The sequence below is a fragment of the Zalophus californianus genome, chromosome 4 (assembly GCF_009762305.2).
Source record: "Zalophus californianus isolate mZalCal1 chromosome 4, mZalCal1.pri.v2, whole genome shotgun sequence".
Lineage (NCBI taxonomy): Eukaryota > Metazoa > Chordata > Mammalia > Carnivora > Otariidae > Zalophus > Zalophus californianus.
The window spans coordinates 91,833,654-91,857,414 of record NC_045598.1 but is presented as its reverse complement, the minus strand read 5'-3'; the positions used below and the strand labels follow the sequence as shown (position 1 = coordinate 91,857,414).

At 47.6% G+C, this 23,761-nt stretch overlaps 1 protein-coding gene across 1 annotated transcript in view; it reads right to left on the bottom strand.

Annotated features, from left to right (window-relative positions):
• The window catches only part of ELAPOR1 (endosome-lysosome associated apoptosis and autophagy regulator 1), a 66,902-nt gene that overhangs the window by 6,535 nt on the left and 36,606 nt on the right, over positions 1-23,761 (bottom strand). The window contains exons 5-16 of the mRNA XM_027606424.2: positions 19,804-19,951; positions 19,228-19,308; positions 18,533-18,638; positions 18,251-18,400; positions 11,741-11,829; positions 8,140-8,317; positions 7,053-7,181; positions 6,583-6,673; positions 4,551-4,656; positions 4,142-4,279; positions 3,360-3,623; positions 1,649-1,822 (exon numbers count right to left, since the gene is read on the bottom strand). Coding sequence (XP_027462225.1) covers positions 1,649-1,822; positions 3,360-3,623; positions 4,142-4,279; positions 4,551-4,656; positions 6,583-6,673; positions 7,053-7,181; positions 8,140-8,317; positions 11,741-11,829; positions 18,251-18,400; positions 18,533-18,638; positions 19,228-19,308; positions 19,804-19,951 — 1,654 coding nt within the window. The remainder of the gene's footprint in view (positions 1-1,648; positions 1,823-3,359; positions 3,624-4,141; positions 4,280-4,550; positions 4,657-6,582; positions 6,674-7,052; positions 7,182-8,139; positions 8,318-11,740; positions 11,830-18,250; positions 18,401-18,532; positions 18,639-19,227; positions 19,309-19,803; positions 19,952-23,761) is intronic.

The window sequence follows — 23,761 nt, the reverse complement described above, 5'->3', positions numbered from 1 at the left end:
ACTTACAATGTAAGATTTTCAATATTCTAAATTGTATTACAAATGAAGTTATGTCAATTGTCAAATCTGGTGATTCTTGCTTTATTTTTTAGATTGTAAGAAATAAGGGACATGGGAACAGAATCAAACCTTTCCATTATGGGAAAACAAAGAGCTATTTTGTCTTTGAACTGACAGTCACACAGGTAGTGTGACAGTACGCAGGAAGCATTTCTGAAAAGAATAAAGGAGCAAAGACCAAAAAAGGCAATCCCTCTAAATTCCCCATCTTCATCTCTCTCCCAACTCACTGAATGAAACTTTTGCTACATTGGTCTTGCTTTAATCAGTCTCAATTTCTGAATCATCACTAACTCACTTTGGAAGCTTCATTTGAACTTCTTCAAAGACTTGTAAAAACAAGATAGAGGGGCGCCTGGGTGGCTCAGTCGGTTAAGCGTCTGCCTTCGGCTCGGGTCATGATCCCAGGATCCTGGGATCAAGCCACGCATCGGGCTCCCTGCTCAGTGGGGAGTCTGCTTCTCCCTCTGCCTCTCCCCTCCACTTGTGCTCTCTCTCTGGCTTGCGCTCTCTCCCTCAAATAAATAAAATCTTTAAAAAAATAAAAATAAAACAAGATAGCGACATGTATCTCTAATCTTCCATAGATTAGTTTCTGTTTTTTTATGAAGATACAATTGCCATAGAACATTGATTAGTTTATTTCTTGGCATGTTCTCTATAAAAACAGAAATCAACTTTTTCTGCATGCTCCAGAAGGTGGTAGAAGCTGTGCTGTGTAAAAGTCTCACTACCACACAGGATCACAGACTAAAGGCTCAAGATGCCCTTTATTTTGTAACTTTTGAAACTCTCTCTCCTGACTGCTAATCCTGGCTTGTTTGTAATTTAGTTAAGTGCAGTAGTGCTGTGATTACTCTTTACATTTCTGTCTTTGAATTTTGCATCCAACACATTTACAGCAGCATGGAATGGCTAAAGGTAACATTCTTTGCATATCCTATAAAGCCTTCCACAGTACTTTTTTTAAAACTGTCAGCAGAGGTTCCTAGAGATGAACTACATACAGTTTATTTTATCCAGCCTTTAGAAAACAAATGACAAATGCCATGATTAGCGAAGACCGCTTTTTAAAGGGGAAAAAATCCTCCTCTGGCATTGCCTTTTTTTTTTTTTTTTTAGATTTTATTTATTTATTTGACAGAGAGAAACACAGCGAGAGAGGGAACACAAGCAGAGGGAGTAGGAAAGGGAGAAGCAGGCTCCCCGCTGAGCAGGGAGCTCAATGCAGGGCTCGATCCCAGTGCCCTGGGATCATGACCTAAGCCAAAGGCAGACGCCCAACGACTGAGCCACCCAGGCGCCCCTGGCATTGCTTTTATCTATTCATTTTGAAAGAACAAAAGTCAGGAAGGAGTAAATGAATATATCTTATCTCAAACACCTTTATTTTCCTAAATGTTTATAATCCAAATGATTTAATTTTAGAGGAAAAGGTCCTCAGGGAGAATAATCATCCCTTAGAAACACTGGAGTTTTCTCAGTCGCCTGCTGCCTGGCTTTTCAGCTTTGTTCCTGTGTCCATTTCTGGCTCTGACCCACTGGGGTCCCCTTTCAATATGACGCCATCGGCACTCACACAGCTTACCTGGTTTCCACACAGACTGAGGGTAAAGTGATGGAAATACTTCAGCCCTTTGGAAGTGAAGCTTGGCCCTCCAGCCAGAGAGACGGTGTTTGCCAAAGCCAAGAAGTTGTAGTCCAAAACCCCAGTCGGAGTGCTGATTGAGAAGGTGCAGTCATTGTAGCACAGAGAGTGGATCTGAGGGGAAAGGATCGGTCATGTTGGCTGGGCAGGCCGTGCCTTAAGGGGACCAGAGTGGAGACTGGCAGCTATTGTCCCCAGCCTGGTCTAGCCCAGGAGAGAGAGAAGTGGACGTAAGGATTGGGTGGGCATTAAAATAAGGGAAATGAGCTAGTGGGGGTTATGTACATCCCAGAGTTCACCTGTTAGCACATATATAATCTATAAACCCGAATCTACTGTTTTTCAGTAAGGAATTCGGTCAGATTTAAAGCCTTGTCCCTATGCCTAGATGATAGAAGTCTCTCAAGACACAAGGTAGCCCTTCTTGCTTTTAAGCAGAAGACAAGGAGGTGCTAGCTGGAAGAAGGGTGTTCAGGATGGCAGAAGAGAAACTGCAAGCCTTTGCCTGCACCCCATTTAAAACTCACTGAAGCCTTGCTCCTCTCTCCCAGGTTCTCTGCAGGACACTGAGCTCCAAAAGCGGATTTAGCAGCGCCTGGGTGGCTCAACTGGTTAAGCGTCAGACTCTTGGTTTTGGCTAGGTCATGATCTCATGGGTCGCGAGATGGAGCCCCACATCAGGCTCTACACTCAGCAGGATCAGCTTCTCTCCCTCTCTCTCTGCCCCTCCCACCCCACCTTGAGCACGCTCGTGCTCATGTGCTCTCTCTCTCTCTCTCCCTCTCTCTCTCTGGCATGAACAAATAAACTTAAAAAAAGGGGGGGATTTATATCCCATAAACCCCTTACTCCGTTTTAGGAAACCCATTCAGCACAGCCTTATGCAACTGTCATTCCCTCCCAAAGCAGCAGAGGGAGCCTCAGGGGAGGAAGTTTGCAGAAAAGTCTAGGGTGCCCAAAAGAGGTTGCCCCGGGGTCTGCAGAACTGTTGTGTTTACTGCACAGCTAAACTGAGCAGCATTTGCAGACTGTATAAATAATGCCTCACAGATGTTTGTGTGTTGATGTGGCTGTGATAAGTAAAATACAAGTTGATTCAAAAAGCATTAATGAATACCTAAGAGCTTTTCCTCAGACTACTTTCTTAGCTTCAGAAAGTACACGGGGGCAACAGCACTGTTAGTTTACTTTAGAAAAAACCCTCTAGGATAAAAGACAGCAATGCCAGTTAACTGTATGTCCCAGCGAAGGTGGGTTGCCTTCCCAAAGGAGAGGGGGCCAACTCCCATGACAATAGGTTGGATTGAAGTAGGCTGAATGTGAGCCCGAGCTCTTATTCCTTCCCTTCAGGTCTCTGCAGAGATGCCAAATAACCCTCTGAACCAGACTGTCACAGATCTCCCTAACTCATCCCTTGAAAATGAGACTTGTCCATGACTGAGGCCTAGACCCTGAAAACCAACCTCTACAGCTAAGAACTTGCCCTCCACAGTTAAAGCCTCGGCAGGTATCCTCAAGGACTCTAACCTGGGAGTAAACTACAGGGAATGTTTGGGTATCAGCCCCTCAAGAACCCCACCCAGATCCTGGTACCCTCTGAGGTGGTCCATCCAGAGGGCCAAGGTTAGGATGCATGACACATTGCTGGCACCTTGTTGCTCTTGGTTCCTGGACCACAGGGCACACAGGCCTGGATGCCATAAGGCTGGTGGGCCTTCAGGATTGTGTTAGGGGGGCAGGAGTGGCAAGTTCCTGAGTCCCGATCGATGTAGTAGCCAGCAGGACAAGAGGTGCAGGAGGAGCCCACGTCAGAGGCTTCCAGAGCACAGGGACGGCAGTAGGAGGCCACCCCGTCCATGACGTTGGTGACATTGATAGAATAGATTTTGGCGACGTCATTGGTGTACTTCCTGCCCTGGAAACATGAGGAGAGAGGGCAGAGGCCTGAGACACCAGCAGCAACTGAGTTCTCTAGAAATAGCAAATGACTATTTAACCCTCTTTACCCTATAATACTTGAGAAAAATCTTAGAAGCATCCTATTCTTACTCACTAAAGAGTTGCTCTTTGTGAACATTGTGTGTCACATTAAACCAAGAGAAACCCATTCCGAATGTTGAATAAAAATATTAAGTGCCATGGGAGAAATATGCAGTAGATACCGTTATATGCAAAAAGCAGGTCTCTTCCTTGTGAAAGGGGGAAAAAAATGTAATTGAACTTAGAGTTTCATCTTCCTGGGAAGTCATTTGGACAAGGCTGGATGCTTCTCAGGGGCTGGAATAGGCAGTTCCGTGCTTGACTCCTTCAGATCCTTCTAACCTAACCCGTGGGTTCTGAACCTCACACTCATACTTAAGCTAATGCTAGGAATCATCCTGGCTCAGAGGTCTCTCCTGGGAGCTAGGGGTCTGGAGAAGGGGAGGAGCTTACCGTCTCATGAAAAGTGGTCCTCTGGAAGGCCCAGGTGAAGCTCATGGTAGCATTCTCCTCGATGATATAGGTGTAGGACTGTTTGCCTTTGGAACCTTTCCATGTCTCCACAGGAGTGTTGGTCCTAGAGTTCACACCCTGAACCCAAGACAGACAAGTGAAGAAGGCACAATGGCTGGGTGGCTGGTGGGGGACAGAGTTCCCATACTGCTGCCATCCCAGGGGCCATCACAGTCGGTCAGACCCATGTTAAACTGTGAAGTCCCTGACGGACAGTCTGGGCCCTTCCTCTGTGAAATTACTATAAACGGGGCTGTCAGTTATGTTGATGCGCCAAAAAGGTAGAGGGGGGCCAACGCTCCCAATAGTTCCTGGAAGCCCCACTGCAGACAGAGAAAGGGAAACATACCACCATGAAGTAGAGCTCACAGTTCACAGAACAGATGGTCTCAAAGACAAATGTGATCCTGGCCACCTCTTTATTCTCTGTGTCTGCCATCACTGACTGTGGAGGTCTGTGGGGCAGAAACTACAAGTCAGTTCCAGAGACCAGGCAGTGTTTACTGAAGGGCCCAGACAGCAGCAAAATGTCCGCTGTGGGACAGGGTTAAGTTCTGAGGATGCTGGAAAAAGCATGGATTAAGTCCAACTCTGCCACCTAGCTATGTGACCAAATTGTAGTTTCCTCATCTGTAAAATGAAGGTGATGATAGCTTTCTTATTTACCTTCCATTGCTGTGGTGAGATCCAAGGGCATAACTGATGCAGGAGTGCTTTGTAAAATGCTCTATAATCTCACTAGCAGAGTGGGGTCCTCAGACCAGCAGCATTGCCCTCACCGGAGCTTATTAGAGGCACAGAACCTCGGGCCCCTCCCCAGACCCACTGAATCAGAATCTGCACATTAGCAAGATTCCCAGGTGATGCATAAGGATGTCAAGGTTTGAGAAGCTCTACCATCGTTAAGATGTAAATTACCTACATTCACTTAGCAGCTCACTCTCTGGGGTGGTGGGAGTTTTTCTCAGGTCGAATGAGCAGATATTTCAATTTGTCATCTCTTCAGCCAAGTTCTCAGGCTGGTCCTTCTTTTGGGAAAGAGAGAGCCAGGCCCAGGGGGGCAGGTGGAGGAGGGGTGGTGAGTGCGGGAGGTGAGGAAGCACCTTACTATAGCAGTCAGCTTTGCAAATTGAAATGTACTTTTGAGAATTTACCCCCCAAAAAGCCTAAAAAATTTGCTCACCTTGCAAATGGGATATAACTTCTCATCTCTGAGTAGTGTAAATTAAGAGAAGGGAAATGAATACCTTTTGAGCAATTACTGTGGGCTGAGCACTGTGCCAGCAATGGAAAGGAGGGAGCTTGAAGAAGGTAAAGGAGAAGCCAGGGGGGCAATAGGGAAACCCATTCAGTGATCCCCCCTCATCTTGAAAGCACATATGGGCAGAAGAATTCACTTTGGCTTTGGAAATCCATCTACGGCTTTTCTTTTGTCCTTGGCCATTTGCTTATATCCTAAGGACCACCAGTCCCAGCGCCTATCTACACGGTTATGCTAACCACTGGGCTGGAAGAATCATCTCAACCTGAGTCAGTCCAAAGTCACAGACTGTCAATCCCCTTTGTTTTACCAATGAGGAGCCTGAAGCCTAGGAGCATGGTGACTTTCCCAAGTTCACAAAGCCAGTAAGTGGTGAAGTTCAAGTGTTCTGTCTTCAGTCCAGTGTTCTTTCCAACATACCACACTGTATGTAGTATTTATTTTAATGGCAAACACATTGCTTAACATCCTAGGTCTTCTTGGGATATGGGGATCAATATGACAAAAAGAATAATCCATCTCAGTCTTCTTCTCCCAAATAAAGACGAACTGTCAATGGGTTCTGGCCCTCATTTTTTAATTTTTAAAATTTAATTAATTTGTTTATTTTGGATTTATTTATTTATTTTAGAGAGAGAGAAAGTGCGCAGTGGGGAGAGGCAGAGGAGAGAGAGAATCTCAAGCAGACTCTCTACTGAGCACAGAGCACAAATGTGGGGCTCGAACCCACGCCCCTGAGATCATGACCTGAACTGAAATCAAGAGTTAGATGCTTAACCACTGAGCCACCCAGGCGCCCCTGGCCCTCTTTTTTAAAGTTGTTGTTGTTGTAACATTTTATCTGATGGCATGAGGAGGAAGAATTCGAATAGCTTGTGGCCAATCGATGACAGAAGCCAGATGGAAGAGAGCACCATCAGGAGGTCCACCAGCATGGGCAGCAACAAAGAAGCCATGTTAGTATTCGGGTTAACTTTGTCGGATCATTACCCTGCCCTCCTCTATTCTGAAGTCATGCTTCCACACGCCAGAAGCCCTCTCCTCTACACCATTCCAAGCTATGTGGGACTTGGATGTGGTCAAAGTAGCATGGGCTTCCCCTTAGCTTTGTATCCCTCACCTGAATCCTGGCACAACCAGAGTGAGAATCATGAAGTCATTGTCTGAGGCTCCAACAGCCGTATAAATGTGATCACCAGCCACTTCCCAGCCTGGAAAAGGAGAGGGGAGAGTTAGGGCAAAGGTGCACCCAGATGACACTCTGAAAGAGAGAGAGAACACTGTCCTTTGAGGCATCCAGAACCACCGCCAAAACCAAACCACGTTATTTATCCTGCTACTTTGGTCAAAGACTCTGAAACTCTCAGAGCAAGCCATTTGGAGTGTGTGCACATTGTTTCTAGCTCTAGTTCTACCTCTAAAACTAAGCTCTGGCAGAATAAAGGTCCGCGGGGAGTGGAACTTTCCAGGGAATGCATGGCATGATTAGCTCATTTTTCTGCAGACATCACTGTTATGAAGAAATGTGAAGTGGGAGAGCTCCCGGTCAGCAGGGAGCTGACAGCTCACAGTAAGTGACGAGGCACTTACCGGTCATGCCCTTGTACTCAAAGTTGATCCCACTGAGAACAGTGGTTTCCATGTTTGAGGGCAGCGTGTTCCACCATTTGTATTCGAATCCCACGGCTGGCTCAGTCCCGGCTGGGCAGTGGCTGCAATCTGGGAGAACCACAAGATCCATGCCTTCAGCAAGGAGGCTGCAGCAACCCTGACTGGAGCTGCTGTCCCGCGGACAAGTGACAACAGCGGTGGGCAGCCAAAGGGGGGTAATACTCAGCACTGTAGCACGTTTAGATCAGGTCGACTGGAAAACATTCTGACAATGTATTTCACAAATGCAGGACATAAACCGTGACCCTTAATTCCAATACTCCAGCTACCCTACTTGCCCACCAAATTTTTCCCTTCAAAACTTAAATGGAGACGAACCATGAGAGACGATGGACTCTGAGAAACAAACTGAGGGTTTTAGAGGGGAGGGGGTGGGGGGGATGGGTTAGCCTGGTGATGGGTATTAAAGAGGGCACGTATTGAATGGAGCACTGGGTGTTATACGCAAACAATGAATCATGGAACACTACATCAAAAACTAATGATGTAATGTATGGTGACTAACATAACATAATAAAATAAAATTAATAATAATAAAAAAACTTAAATGGATCTTCTCGTCTGATGCATATGGTTCATATTATTTGCCGCAGTATTATCAGTAAATGCGTTTACATGAATAGGTGCACAAATCCTCCCCACGTCTTTCTGCAGCATGGCTTATGGTTCCGATCATATCAAGCTGGCCATCCCCGCTCCCCAAACCTTCTGGTTAGCATCCCTGCTGCATGCTGGAAGCCTCTGTGGTGAGGACTGCATACGTGAGGCCTGAGTCACAGTTGCAGTCAGAAGAGGGAGGGAGGCAGGCCGTTCTCCAGCGTGACTCCGACCTACAGGCAGGGCCCACCCTGACCTCGCTCCTCCTGAACTCAGTCCGCAGAGCGGCCCGGCCCTCACTGCCTCCCTGGGAAGGACAGCGTGCACGTTCAGCCGGCCGCTCTGAGTGCCCACGCGGCCCACCCAGTGGGCGACGTGGGAACGGACAGGATGCAGATAGAGAGGTTACCGGAGCCGTTGGAGTAAGAGCCGTAAGGGCAGGGCTCGCAGCTGCTGTTGTTGGTTTTGAAAAAGCCTGGGTTGCAGGGCGGGCAGCGGGTCTTCACGCCAGAGGCGGGCAGCTTCACGGCCCCCTCAAGATCCTCACCGCAGATTTTCGGCTGGGCCCATTTGTACATGAGCTGTGTCTGCAGAAATGCATTAAGAATGGCTCAGCCTGTGCGGGATTTGGCACATCTTTAGGAATATACCTTGAGAGTGTGGGGGTAGGGGGGTCTGGGTTATAACGAAAGTTTCGTGAAGGCAGGGGACCCCTTCTGGTCACCAGTGTATCCCATGCTCCTAGCCTAGAGGCTGGCACACGGCGGTGCTCAATAAATATCTGCTGAATGTTGACTGGATGAAAAGGGATATACTCAGCAAGGACATGCGTGACAGAGAGAAGGGAAGGACCAGTTGTCTCCAGAGAAAGCTTCGGTTCCAGTGTAGCATCTTATGACTACCACGGTCACAGGAAAAGTAGCTGATGAAAAATCCCAAAACGTAAAAAAGGATGTCCCCGTTTGGCTTCCAAGTATTTTCTTTGCCTTTTCATTTATTCAGTAGACATTTATAGAAAGCCTACTACATCTGTATGCCAGAGCTGGGGGTTCAGCGATGAATGAGACAGGGCTCCTTCCCTTAAGGAGCTCACCATCTAGCAAGGGCAACAATCGCCTAAGAATGATCCGTGTGGGCAGATGGACACTGTGTTCTCTGGGACATCAAGGCAAAAGGGACAATGCTGGCCAAAGGGTACAAACTTCCAGTTGTAAGACCAATAAGTTCTGGGGATCTAAAGTGCATCAAGGTGGTTACAGTTAATAGTACTGTACTACTGTATATACTTGAGAGTTGCTAAGAGAGTCGATCTTAAATGTTTTCACCACCAGAAAAAAAAGGGGTATTATGTGATATCGTGGAGGTGTTAATTAATGCTACGGTGGTCATCATTTTGCAATACATAAGTATATCAAATGAATACACCGTATACCTTAAACTTACACAAAGTTGTACATCAGTTATATCTCGATGAAGCTGGGGGAAAAGGGGAAGAGGAGTGGTCAGCCACCAGATCAGTGGACAAGGGAAACATTGTGTCTGTCACTCACTAGAGCCATCCCTACTCTTTTGATGGAGGTATTGGATATGGAAGGGATAACCTGCGGGAGGCTCCTGGTTCAGCAGGTGCAAGCCTCCTGTGTGGCCCTTGGGCCAAGTCAGAGATGAAAGGTGTAATCCCCAAGAGTGGATTACATTGGAGGGATGACGATCTGGGCAGCACTGCCATGCGTGTGAAAAGGTGGACGAATAAGGCATCCGCCCATTTTACTCAGCGTAAGAAATGACAGGTCTTAAGAGGAGTCTGTGCTGCCTTGGGTCCTGGGGCTCCTCCCTCCCAACTCTGCCATGAAGAGATTCCTCCCTGTGAAGAGCAGCCAATGGCCAGAGCCCCAACTTTGTGCTGTAACCTGGGCGCTCTCGCCCAGCTTGTCCCCTTGAGTCTCATGGAGAGAAGGGTCTGGGGAGCAGGAAGACTGACTTGGGCCGTCTCTTGGAGCAGCACATGCAGCAGCCCCAGTGAACCGGCCAACCTGGTCCCTGGGGAACCACTAATGCACAGCAAAAGCCACAAGGGCCATCATGGGAGTTGGCTCGAGTTACGTCCCTTGATTTAAAAATAGAGTTTAGAGGACAAAGTGAAATCATGAGACTGAGCAGAACCAGTGCAGGCGTGAGGCACAGATCATGAGAGTTCTGGAAGGCATTCCTGATGAATGCATATTCATGTGCACTCCCGCTTCAGGGCTCCTCAGGCTCGGCTAGGCTGCAAGGCGGAGCCCTGGCTCTGGCCCTACTGAGCATCCAGAGGCTCTAGGCTGTTCAGGGAAGGGCAGACATCCCGGCTGGCAGGCAGCGGAGCTCACTACAGATCTAGAGGGCCTTGGCCGGAGCCTGGGAGGGGAAGGGGAGAGACTGGTGCAGAAGGAAGCAAAGACAGACACATTCAGCCACGTGTTATGCCAAGGAGGGAGAAAAGGGGCAGGATTAAGTGTCCCCATTTAATTAGTGAGTCAACTGCTGCCAAGAAAATGAAGATAATTTTACAGGTCATACTGAACCCCAGACACTGCACGGCTAAGTCTAAGGTAAAACTGATGAGATGTGTAGCCATTCTCCCTCGGCTGCTGGGGGACAGGGGTGGGGGACGGTGGGGAGTAAGAGATGATTATGAAAAGCAATCGCTGCTAAGGACCGGACTTTATCCCATGCTTATTTGGCAAAAGGAGAATTAATCCAGCCGTCCAACCAGCAAACGCTTATGCCTCCTAATAGGCAAGCCTATGCTTAATGCCGAATGCAGATTTCCCATCTTCTACCTTCCTGAGAGGCTGTGGTTTAGGGATACAGACAATTCATCCAGAATGTCTGGTCTAAGACAAATCCCTCCGCTTGTGCCCCGGAGCCATCCCAGCTCACTTTCTGCCGTTCCTCGTTCCTCGAACCCGCTGGGCACCAGTTGGCCTCCTCCACACCCGCTGTGCGCTCTGCCTGGAAAGCGCTGTGGCCACCACTCGTCTCACTCAGGTCTCTGTTCAAATGTTCCGTCCTCAAATGTCATTCCAACCCTCTCTAAAATAGCATTGCCACCCTCTGTCATTCTCTGTTTCCTGATCCTTTTTTAATGTTTTGCTTCTACTTCCTGCCATCTGATATACTCTAATTTGTGGTTTACCTGTTGTCTCTCTTTCCACTTGCTCTCCAGCAAGAATTAAGCTCCATGAAAGTAGGTGTTCTCCCCGTTTGGGTAACTGCTCTATGCGGGGTGCCTGGCACCGTAACTGACTATTGAAATGAACACATGACCTCCTCTGAAAGGCCTTCCCTGACCCCCCAGTCCTGGTCACTCCTCTCCCGGCTTCCCCCAGTCCCATGCACATCCTCCTGTTCTCATCCCTCACCTTCCCTGGCAGGACTGTGAGCTCCCCGAGGGCAGGAGCCTTCCTCACCTCGGAGCCCCCAGCGGGGGCACAAGACCTGGCACAGCATTCATACTTAAATCACGCCTGCTGACTCAGAGGTGATGCAGACTACAAAGGAAAGTCTTTCTGAGGCAGAAAGCCTAGGGGAAAGAAGGAACCAGCAGAGACCGAACAGTAAGCCCATTCTCTAGGGAGCCAGGAAGTAGGAATTAATTCCCTCGGCCAGCCAAGCAGCGCCAAGGGGACAGGTCTGATGAGTTCCATGAGGAAATAAGTGGGCATGGACAGGCAGTCATGGCCCAGAGGGGCTAAGCGAACGGAAGAAACCAAGCAAAAGAAAACGCAATGGCTTTTTGCAACAGAGCACATGTGAATAAGCAGCGGAACAAATGTGGCAAAACCAGTTTCTGACCTGAAAATGAATGAGGCCATCTCGTTTTGCGCCCCCCCCCGCCCCCTCCCCCGGCCCTGGGGTCACTGTGGAGGTCTCTGGGGTTTTCTCCGGTGCTGGCTCCACTGACCTCTGGAACTCCAAATGTGGTACAGCCCAAGGAGCGGGCAAAGGGGCTCCCAGACCATGCTACCCACCTCTCCGTTGCCATCACAGGCTGTGTGAGTATAAAAGTAATCTTTGTCAGTGCAGGCTGGGCGCACTTTGCAGGACGACGATCCCTTTTCTAAATTGCAAAAGTAAGGAGAAATAGGTGAAGTTACATAAGAGAGCAGAGCTCTTGACCACTTGCTCATGACCCTAGGACCCCCAAGACCCTTGGGTACAGCACAACACAGGTATTGGGGGAAGTAGAAAATCCAGCACACCCGCCATTCCCCCTGCTTCGCTTCCAGTCCCTAAGGCCCCGTTCACATATCCCTTTGCACCTCTCCCTGGTGCTATGAGAAGCCACTGGTCCCGCACTGTGGGGCAGGGCATAAGGAAGGGGACTGGCCAGCGGATCAGTGAGGAGGGTGGGCAGCTAACGAGGATCTTGCAGGCTAACCACCACTAACACAAGTTCTTGAAACCTGCCACCTTCCAGGTGCTTCGGAATCCTGACTGTGTAGGTGGTTTTTCTCCTCCTGAAGGATTAAAGGCAAACATAGGAAAGCTTGGGACAGTGCCTTCATATCTTATTCCAATTCCTTCTCTGCATCTTCTCTTAATATCTGCCTCCGATGAAGGCCTTCCACCTTTGGAATTCCCCCTTCTCTGTGCACCCATCCTCCACAAATGAGGTCATGATTTCCTCTTGACTCCACTTAAGACATAGAGTTCTTTCCACTTGCCCCACCCCCCAAGCATCCTGCTACTATCTCTAACCCTTGACCTGTTCCTAATAAAAAAGGTATCAACTATCATTATATATTTATTCTACTCTCTGTATGTTAGCTCCGCTTTAACCCTATGAATGCCTGGATGGCAAGAACTATTTCAGCGTATCCCTCTTTAAAGCAATGGACTTCACCTTTTTGGAATTACAAATATTTTCAGAATTTGAAAAAAGACCTGTTTCCTCTATCCAGAAAAATATACACAATTTATGCAAATAAATTTTTTAAAGAAGGGTTTGTTTATTTTTTATTTTATAAGATTTTATTTGTCAGAGAGAGAGCGCACGTGTGCGCACAAGCGGGGGGAGTGCGAGAGGGAGAAGCAGGCTCCCCGCTGAGCAGGGAGCCCGGCGTGGGGCTCGATCCCAGGACCCTGCGTTCGTGACCTGGGCCAAAGGCAGACGCTTAACCGACTGAGCCACGCAGGCATCCTATATGCAAATAAATTTCTTAAAATTCCCAGGGAATTTATTTTCTCCAGAATGAAACCACTACTTTATAGAGTACCAGTACAATACTATTACTACTACTGTCACCGTCATCTCTAAGGTGACTACTGTGTCACCTGCAGGCAAGCATTAGAGATGAGCGCACCCTCCTCTCTCCAGGCCATGTGAGAGAGGGGAATGAGATTTTAAGACAGACAGATCTGGGTTTGGGTCCCGCTTCATTTAGCAGCTGTGTCACTTTAGGCAAGTTAGTGAACCTCTCTGACCCGTAGTGTAGGAATTCTAATGCCAATACTATACTACTAATAATAATAATCCGTAGAGCAGGAATAATAGTATCTACCTTACCAGAGCCAGCACATCCCTGGTGCATTGGAAGTAGGGACTCACCAAATGCTCGTCCCTATTATTACCTGTGTTTGTGGGAATTATTTTTATTTGGTAACGGTCATGGGATTTTTTTTTTAAAGATTTTATTTATTTATTTGACAGAGAGAGACATAGGGAGAGCAGGAACACAAGCAGGGGGAGTGGGAGAGGGAGAAGCAGGCTTCCCGCGGAGCAGGGAGCCCAATGTGGGACTCGATCCCAGGACCCTGGGATCATGACCTGAGCCGAAGGCAGACGCTTAACGACTGAGCCACCCAGGCGCCCTGTCATGGGATTTTAAAAAAAGATTATTTATTTGAGAGAGAGCGAGCACAGCAGAAGGGGGCAGAGGGAGAGGGCAAGAGAGAATCTCAAGTAGACTGCCCGCTAAGGGTGGAGCTCGACCTCATGATCCCAAGATCACGATCTGAGCCATAGTCAAGAGTCCAACGCTCAACCGACTGAGCCACCCAGCATTCCCTGTCATGGGATTTTAAATAAGGATTGAAAGTTTCTTTCTCTCCCTTCCAGCTAAGGCTTATTTCTCAACTGATCCTTTCTTCTTTCTGAGGCACCAAATGAGTTCCTAGGTCAGGGAATCTCCTAGTTACAGCTTGTTGGCCTGCCCTGGGGAGCTCCCTCAACTGCACGTTCCCACACCTCTCCTGTTCCCGTCTTATTAGCCTGGGCAAGAGGGAGCTTCGGCCTGAGAAATGGCGGGAGTCTTCTCAGCTCATTGACTTGGTTAACAAGCAGAAGGCCTCATTCAGCAGAGAGGGATCCAGGGATTCCTGCTTTTGACAAGCTGGGCCAGGAGGAATTTGGAAGGAGATGCTGAAAACACACCAATTTCCAGAACCCTGCATATAGGGTCTAGCAAGTTGCAAGTTCCATGTTAGAAAGTACATTTTGCACAAGGACCTTTCTCTGCTTGTCAAATATTTGCTCAACCTGATACCCTAGCTCCAGGTTTCAGCAAAAGTGGTCCAGCTCTTTACATACTTGACTATTGCTAACATACTTTTAATAAATGATTAACCCAAATGCTGAGCCGGACCTCACTTCCCTAGCTCAGGTTTCATCAAGGTGTTGAAGTTGGGTACTGGTCAAGTTTGAAAGATCTGCCTAGATGTTTGGGCAAGGGAGTGAAAAGTGATTCCTCCAGCGTCAGCCCCAGGGGCAAAACTGTAAGAAGATAAAATTTATCATGGGGGCTTGGGCTTCTCTCTCTGAGCCTTCCTTCTCCTTTCAGGACTTCGCCCCACCCCCAGGTGTACAATGTCCTCTCATTCAGATCCATTTCATCAAAGGAAAACAATCCGCCTGAGGCCTGAAGCATCTAATGAATGCTTGGCCCAGCTCAGATACCACCCCAGACTCTGGGCAAATCCCTCAACCTCTCTGCGATGCCCTTTATTCTTTCATAAACAGGGAGATCACTCCTGTACTCCGCTGTGAGTAATAACTGAGAAAACTTTTGGTAAACTGTAAAGTACTATCCAAGTGACTTGTTATTGCTGTTACCTATGCTACGAGTACTTTCATATTAAGAGAGGACAGCTAGAACAAACCTTAACGTAAATGAACACAGCTGACCCTTGAACAACACAGGTTTGAACCAGGAGGGTCCATTTATATGTGGATTATATATACAATATATATATATATATACACAACACAGTACTATAAATGTATTTTCTCTTCCTGTGTAGAGGAAGAGAATGACAGTTTCTTCTCTCCAGCTTCTTCTATTGTAAGAATACAGTATATAATACATAAAACATACAAAATGTGTATTGATCAATTGTTTATCAGTAAGGCTTCTGGTCGTTAGTAGTTAAGTTTCTGGAGAGTCAAAAGTTACTGTCCCTGTACTGTTCAAGGTTCGGCTGTGATAAAATTAGTGCTTACTACATGCCAGGCACTGTTCTAAATCTTTTATCTGTAGTGGTCAATTGATCTGCCCAATAACACTATGAGGTAGATAGGATTATTGCCATTCCCTTTTTTTAAGATGAGGAAACTGAGGCACAGACAAGTGACTTGCCCAAGGTGGCAGAGCTAGTAAGTGGTGGAGCAGGGATCTGAACCTTAGTAGTTTAGTTCTGGAGTCCGTGCTCTGAAACCCCATGCTATTGTACTAGGAAATGAATCCCTAATATTGAACATAGCACAAAGGAATTCTTCGTAACGATCACATTTTAGGTATCAATAAGAAAGATGCTTTTAGTCAAGCCTTTGTCCTTAACGCCTGCAGTCCCATTAGCTCCATCTCAGTCTAGGTCCTGGATACCAGCAATGGCGCCTGTTGCGAAATCTCTGGACTGTGGCCTCTGCCTCCAATTGTTGCTTTCCTTATCCATTTTCCAAATGGGAGCTAGAGTGGTCTTTCAAAATCACGAGCCAGATCACATCACTCCCCAGCTTAAAATTCTTGGACGGCCCCCACTGCTGACAGGATCAAATCCCCAATGTATAGCAATGGCACAGAAGAGCTGGTCCGGAGTCTGTTCCCAGCCCACTTCTTAGTCTTGGATGCTAGTTCTCTCCAAGTCAGCTCCTGCCATGCTGAGTTTCTCCAAGATCCCCATGCCTTCTGGCTTTGTCTACACTCCTTCCAGAACATCCATCAAACCACCAACTCATCTTTCAAGACCACTGCCCCTGAAGCCTTTCCTCCCTCCCCATAGAGGACTGACCACGTCCCTTCTTTGCCTCTACTGTGTGCTACACTCACAGCCCCTATCCCAGCAGCTGCTGTACCATGCAGTTTTTACACTTAGGTGTTCCTATAACCACGTTCCCACTTTTTGACCTAAGCTGGAGGGCAGGCACCAGCTCCAACTCTAGCACCAAGCCCAAGCCTTGGCACCCAGCAGGCACTCGGGACTTATTCGTAAACGAATGACTAAATGCTCACAGAGTCTTCTGTCCCTCCCTTAATGCACATTCCATCATAGGCTCTGATCAGATCTCTCTGCATTTCCCCAGTCTACCATGGACCCTGTATTCTGGAAGAGTCAAGACATGGTGAAAACTCATTTTCCAACAAAAGAGGTGGATTGAGAAATGGGGAGCAGAAGGAGAACAGACTCCAAGAACTCAGACTCCCAACCCAACGCTTTCGTAACAGCTCTCTGGATAATGATCAGTTTACACAGAGAGTTGATCAAAACATTCCCAGGTGGTTTTTCTAGAGCCACCTTGCCACTCAAACCCTTGTACAACTGCTGGGCTGGAAAGGCAGCTGGAGACAAGACAAACAAGGGCTGCTGTTCACTGATAGAGCAGGGAAGGAGAAAAAGAACTTCAAGTGGAAAAACAGGAATTTAGACTTATAGATTAAAAATTTCCCTCAAGATCTAAACATTCCTGTTCTTGCTGAAAACTATACTCATTTGGCAAGATCTGTGTGGATAAATAGGACTTTTGTTTTAGAAGTAGCATAAAAATAAGCGGTTCACGGGGTCAGTGGCAGGTCTTGGCCGAGCAAACACATTGTGTAATGCCTGCGTGAAGGACAGGTGTGTCTGTGGACAGATTTGAGGGTTTGCTTGAGGGAGAGCCTTGAGCTGGGGTGTGTATGTGGTTCTGTGTAAGAAAGGAAAAATGGAATGGTTATGGGCTGCGTGGGCAGAGGGTCCTCTGGGGGGACTGCCCACTTTACACCAGAGCCCTGCTGCCCCGGGACTCCTTCAAATGACCAGGTTCTGTTTCTTAAGTTGGGATGCTTTAGGAAGCTCTTCAGAGACTGTAGCCACAGGCTGCTACACCTGTCCCCTTATTTTCCCTCAGAACACGAGAGCATGCACGGAGGGGTGGGGTGGGGGTGGGGAAGGGGCAGAGGGAGAGGGAGAGAGAATCCCAAGCTGACTCTATGCTGAGTGCCAAGCCAGCAGCGTTCTGGGGCTCGATCCCACAACCTGAGCTCATGACCTGAGCTGAAACCAAGAGTCAGATGATTAACTGACTGTGCCACCCAGGTGCCCCAGAACACTGGCTTTTATACTATGTTCCAAGGAACCCTGGATTTCCTGAAAAGGCCTTCTTCGAATTCAGTGGATGCTCAGGCTGATAAAAGATTGTAACTTCCAGCTTTAGTCTTTGCTAGCAAAATGTTTTGCTCATTGGGGTGCCTGGGTGGCTCAGTTGGTTAAGCGTCTGCCTCTCGGTTTTGACTCGGGTCATAATCTCAGGGTTGTGGCATCGAGCCCGGCTTCTGCCTCTGCACCATGGAGGAGTGTTCTTGTCCCTCTTCCTCTGCTTTCCCCCCATGCCAACTCTCTCTCAAATAATAAATGAAATCTTTAAAAGATATATTTTACTCGTTGATACAGCCTCATGGCTCTTCTAACCTAACTTTGATAATAATTGTTATGAATAAACTATATAAATGTATAACTTTTATTTACTGTATCTATTATTTATAATTATAATCTTATATAAGGTTTCATTTTTCCAAATTTCACTGCTTAGGGGGAAAAAATTGCAAACCCTTTCCCTAGCTTTTCTAATTCCTTATCCCTGAGCTGCTTTTTCTTTTTGCCGCAGCACCCTGCACGTTTTACTGTCTACTGTACTATAATTTATTATATATTTATTATCATTACTGTTTGTTGTCTGTCTCACACCCCTACCACCACCAGAATGTAAATTCCATGAAGATAGGGAACTTTGCCTATTTTGTTCGCTGATGTAGTCCAAGCACCTAGAATAAGACCTGGCAGATAGTAGAGGCTCACTAGCACTTGCTGAACCATATCATTTTTGCTTCCAGAGTGATCGGTGGAGTATGGATCAGCAAGGTTCTTCGAGCGTCCAGAAAGCAGGGGTTTACGCAGCGTCATCTTCAGCATGGCCAGAAGGATGGTTCTCCTTCCTGTTTCTCCCCATGTTTGTTGGTACCCCACCACCACCACCACCAAATTCTATCCGCCCTTAGAAACATCACCTGAGTATTTGTCAGGGTCACACTGGTGGCAGGAAGTTTCCCCTTTATTTGAATAGGAGTTGGCCGGGCAAAGCTCGCAAGAAGAAGAGCCCTGCTTGTCTGCATATGTGCCAGGTTTGCAGGGGAAACATTCTGAAGTGTAAGCCACCCCTAGGGAGGAAGAACAGCATGGAAAAGCAAGGGTTGAGCCTGGAGACTGAGCCCCCTGGGGGCTGACCCCCACCTGGCCGGCAGAGTCAGGAAGTCGGCCACAGACCCCAGGCCCCGCCCCCCTGCCGGTACCTGTTATGGCGATGTTTCTCACCAGCACAGGCTTGGAGACTTTGGACCACACGGAGAAGGCTGTGGTTCTCCAATAGAGGACATTATTGCCTCGGTTTAGCTCGACCTAAATGCCACAACCAGGAAGACAGAGATCCCTAATCCGTCACATTAGCCTCTGGTGGGGACGCGTCTCCTTTACCCTCCGCAGGGCTGCACCTTTCTGATCCCCTCCCTGGACTTCCTCAGCTTTGCCCTTCCTCCCAGCTCAGCTTAGCTCCTCTCTGCTTTGAAGCCTCCTCTAAACACCCTCTCGTGGCCCTCCCTCACCCACATATACCGCGAGTATCTCCAAGGTGAGACCCACAAGGAAGCCTGAAGGTACTGACCGGGGCGGGGGGGGGGGGGGTGAGTGGAGTTCCCTCATTCTTCTCTGGTTCTGTGTATCCACACCCCATCCCCAAAAGACCTGGCCCTTAGAGCTGGCGAGCTTCTGATCCTTGGGGTCAGGCCATGGGTGCAAGTCATCTCACACCCATACTCTGTCAACTCAAGAGGACAGAAACCATGGCATCCTCCTCAGGTCAGATGCCTACCCTCTAGGGACAGAGGGGTGGGATTCCAAACTGGGAAGAAGCTCTCCTTGGAGGAAAAGCCCATGGCCCCTTTGCTGGTATCCCCAGGAAAGGCTCCGGGGAGGCTGGTATGATACTCACACTGTGGAATTCCCATCCTTTCTCTGTGGTTTTCATCCACCTGGAGTCATCTACATTGGGCTGGCATTGGTCATTCTGAACCTGAGGAGGCGGGAGTTTGGGAAAAGAGTCTCAGCTTTCCAAGAAAATGGGTTCCTTACACCCCCGCCCCCGCCATGCTGTCACGGCCATCCAGAGGGCCCTTCTTATGGGAGAAAAGCTGTCAGTTTCCTTTAGGGACTGAGCTCAGAACACATGAGCCTTGAAGTAGGGTGGGAGCTAGTTACACACAAAAAACATCAAGGCATCAACACCAAAGAAATAACTTGTAACTCAGAAGCCTTTACATGCTGTTTTCATGTCTGTGCGGGCAGAACGCCTAGGGTCTCCTGGACCCTACTCTTCCCTTTCAGAGCGTCCCACCTTCTGCCTTTCTCCTCGCCCCTTGAAGTCTCAGCTCATTTTGTCCACAGTTCTCTCCAGAGGGAAGACCACTGTGGAAAATCCCCAACCAGAAATATGCTTGTGATTCCTGTCAGTGCATCTGAGCCTTGGAGAGTCTTTCCCTCCCATCCTCCCCCGTGGCCAGGGGCTTACAAAAAACTCAAAGATGATGCTGGAGTCTGGGTAGTAGTACTCGAAGTTGACCGTGCCGGACTGCTTTAGGTTGACGGCGTACATCAGCGTGGCTGTGCATTCGTCCGTGTTGGAGGAGATGTAGTCACCCAGGGGAACCCACTTGGACCTGTGAGGAAACAGGAGCCAAGTTCACCGGTAGGGGCACGGCCCACTGTGCTTTGTGCAAAGTGAGGGTCTCATGTCCTGCTGGGTCTCTGAGGAACCCCAAACTTGTGATTCACAAATGGGAATTTAGACATGAGCAAGAATGACCTCCAGATCAAGGAGCCTGGAGATAACAGCTGACACAAGGAAGACAGGTAGGTGCGCCCCCACATTATACAGAACCATCCAGAAGATAGATGGCAGGTGTTGTGAGGGGGGTGCTGGGTAACGTTTATTGGTTGCTTACTATCTCCCAGGTACTGAACTACATGTTTTGTATTCATGACTTCTTTTCTTTCCCATTTAATGGATGATGAAACTGAGGCTCGGTGGATGCCTTGCCCGATGTCCCATAGCCAGCAAGTGGCAGGGCTGAGATTCAAACCCAGGTCTGCCTAACTCCAGAGCTGTCAGAGAAAGTCAGCAGACACTGCTGGTCTTCAGAACCAAGAGTCCATCCAGTCTAGCCCACCTGTTTTTCTGGAAGTGCCCACTTTTAGATGCTGCACATAACTGGTAATTGGGAAGAAGGAAGGCCAAAGTACCTCAGAGACAATCAATCTAGTCTTGTGATTTCATTTTCTAAATATCTTTCAACTTGGTCCAACCCTGCCCCGGGGCTCTCCCTCTTCCTTGCACCCCCCACCTCCCAGCTCTGAACCAGCCCCTATCTCACCTCCCTGCATCCAGTCCGGCCTCCTGCAATCCCTCCACCATACTGCGGCTGCAGAGGTCCTCCAGAACAAAAATCTGACCATGCCATTTCCCTGCTGCCCTCAGAACAGGGCACAAATCCTCACCCACTCTCTAGACTCCAGCACGCCAGCATTTTTTCCTTTGTTTGCTTATTTATTTATTTATGTATTGGAGGAGGAGCGGCAGACGGAGAGGGAGAGAGAGAGAATCTTAAGCAGGCTCCACAGCCAGCGCAGAGCCCCACATGGAGCTCGATCTCATGACCCTGAGATCATGACCTGAGCTGAAAGCAAGAGTCAGACGCTTAACCAACTGAGCCACCCAGGAGCCCCTCCTTCTCTCTAATTCCTACTTGTGTCTCAGAATAAATGTCACCTCATTTGAGAAGTCCTCCTTGATTCTACTGACCTCTGCTATGTGCACCCTGAGCTCTCACCGATTCTTTGCTCATAGCCACAGCTTTTTCTACTTCACTTACACATACTATGAAAGATTAAAGACTTAAGCACCACTGTGCTTAAGAAATGCAATACAGAGGGGGCACCTGGGGGAAGGCAGGGAGCCTGCTTCTCCCTCTCCCTCCGCTCCTCCCTCTCTGCTCCTCCCCCGCTGCTTGTGCTCTCTCTCTGTCAAATAAATAAATAAAATCTTTGAGAAAAAAAAAGAAATACAATACAGCAGAAGCCTTGGTGTACACCCAGTGAATCTCAAGCCCTTGACTACCATCTACTCCTTTCAGCCAAGTAACCACTTTCTGGAATATGGTGCTTATCATCTCCACGTGGTTCTTTACCCTTTATTAATCAGACAGCCATTTCTAAATAATATGTCCTATAACCGTGCTTTTGCATGTTTTAATTTTTTTTATTTTTTATTTTTTTAAAGATTTTATTTATTTGACAGAGAGAGACACAGCGAGAGAGGGAACACAAGCAGGGGGAGTGAGAGAGGGAGAAGCAGGCTTCCTGCTGAGCAGGGAGCCCGATGTGGGGCTCGATCCCAGGACCCTGGGATCATGACCTGAGCTTTTGCATGTTTTTAAACCTCATGTAAATGGCATCATACTTATATGTTCTGAAACTTGCTCTTTTTTTTTGTTTCAATATAATGATTGTGGGATTCATCCATATCCACACATGAAGCTCTTCATTTTTGCTACTATCTAATTTTGCCTACCATATTTATTTACCCATTACTCATTGATGGACTTTTGGATTGTTTCCTTTTTTTTTTTTTTTTTTTTTTGCTATTGTACACACTCTGTTCGAAACATTCTTGTTCCTCTCCTTGTATGCATGTCTGAGGGGGATGCTGGGTTAGAGGGCATGTGAACCTCCCAATTTTACCAGCTCCTGCCACACTGTTCTCCAAAGTGGTTGCTACTGATGTACACCCACTGGCAGGTGAGAGAGTTCCTGTTGCTCCACATGCTCCCAAATTTGGAATGGTCAGACTGTAAAGTTGTTGCCAATGTGATATTGTAGGAGAGAGCAGCTCCTTGGGCTTTAAATCTTATTTTCTTGATTATTAGAGAGGTTCAGCATCTTTTCTTTAGTTTATTTGCAATCTGGCTTCCTCCTCCAATCATATTCTAATTCCTCTTTAATTTATTTAATTCTTCTTATTGTCTGTCCTCCTGGCTGGCTGACAGACGCTGTGAGGGCGGAGACGAAACTTATCTTGCTCACTATTGTAGCCCCGGCACCAAACCCTAAGCTTGGCACATAGTAGGGACTCGAGATTATACAGGTGAATGTGGAAAAGGGTGACCCTAAAGATAAGCCCACTCTTTCATTGTTTTGCCTGAGACCAGCCCAGGCAATTATTAACAATGGCCAGTGAAGAGGACCTCCAATTAGTCCACTGGTTTCCCTCTGCATGTGTTAGAATGATAACATATACTTTCAGTTCTTCAATAGTGTTATTCTCAAACGGAAGCATATCCAAAATACCTAAACTGAGCTCATCCCAGACACCCAACTAACTTAATGGTATTGATTTCTCCTGTTAAGAGACAACACTTAATGCTGATGTGCTTCATGGCATTCACTATAAATAACTCCCAAAGTGGGATGAATAATCAAAAGGATGCCATAAGTGGGCTACATTTGCACAAGGCATCAGGATTCTGGGTTTTGTGAGAGCTGTCTCTGGTGAAGATCATTTCACATTCAATAATAACAACATGTGTTGATTGATTTCTAGTGCCAGGCATTGCTCCAAATTCTTCACACGGATCATTTCATTTAATCCTTACTACAACCTATAAGAAGAATACCGTGTTTATCACTTTTTTTTTTATTTTTTTAGGATGAGAAAATTGAGGCATAGAGGTGGTTAGGACACTTAACTAATCACATAGTGATTAGTCTGATAAGTGCCATAAAGAGAAATATAAGATGGTGCAAGAGTGTGTATGTAATGGGAATCTATGGGGCCAGGGCCGGCATCTCCCCAGAAGTGACGTTTAGGCAGAGACCTGAGGGTGAAGCAGGAGTCAGCCAGAAGAGCGGGAGAAGAGTGTGTCCAAAGACCCAAGAGGGGAGCGCCTGGGTGGCTCACCTGGTTGAGTGTCCGACTCTTGATTTTGGCTCAGGTCATGATCTCAGGGTCGTGAGTGGAGTCCCTCGTCAGGCTCCTCATTGGGTTTGAAGTCGGCTTAAGATTCTCTCCCTCTCCCTCTGCCCCTCCCCCCATTCATGTATGCGTGTTCTCTCACTCTCTCTCAAATAAATAAATAAATAAATAAAATCTTAAAAAAAAAAAACCAAAAAACAAAGACCCAGGAGGGAAGGAGCATGGTTGCCAGCATGGCTGGAGCCCTAGAAAGCTAGAGGGAAGGTAACTTGAGCGAAGCCAGAGAAATGGGCAGAAGGCAGAGGTTAGACCAGGCAGGGCCATGCAGGCTATGGCAGAGTATTGGATTTTATTCCCAGAAAACAGGAATCCGTGCAATCTGGAGTTTTGAGCAGGGAAGTACTGTGGTTGGATCTATGTTTTAAGTAGATGGGTCTGGCTGCTGGTGGCCCAGAGGCCAGTAGAGGCTGGAGTGGAAGCAGAGACTCCCTGGGCGGGG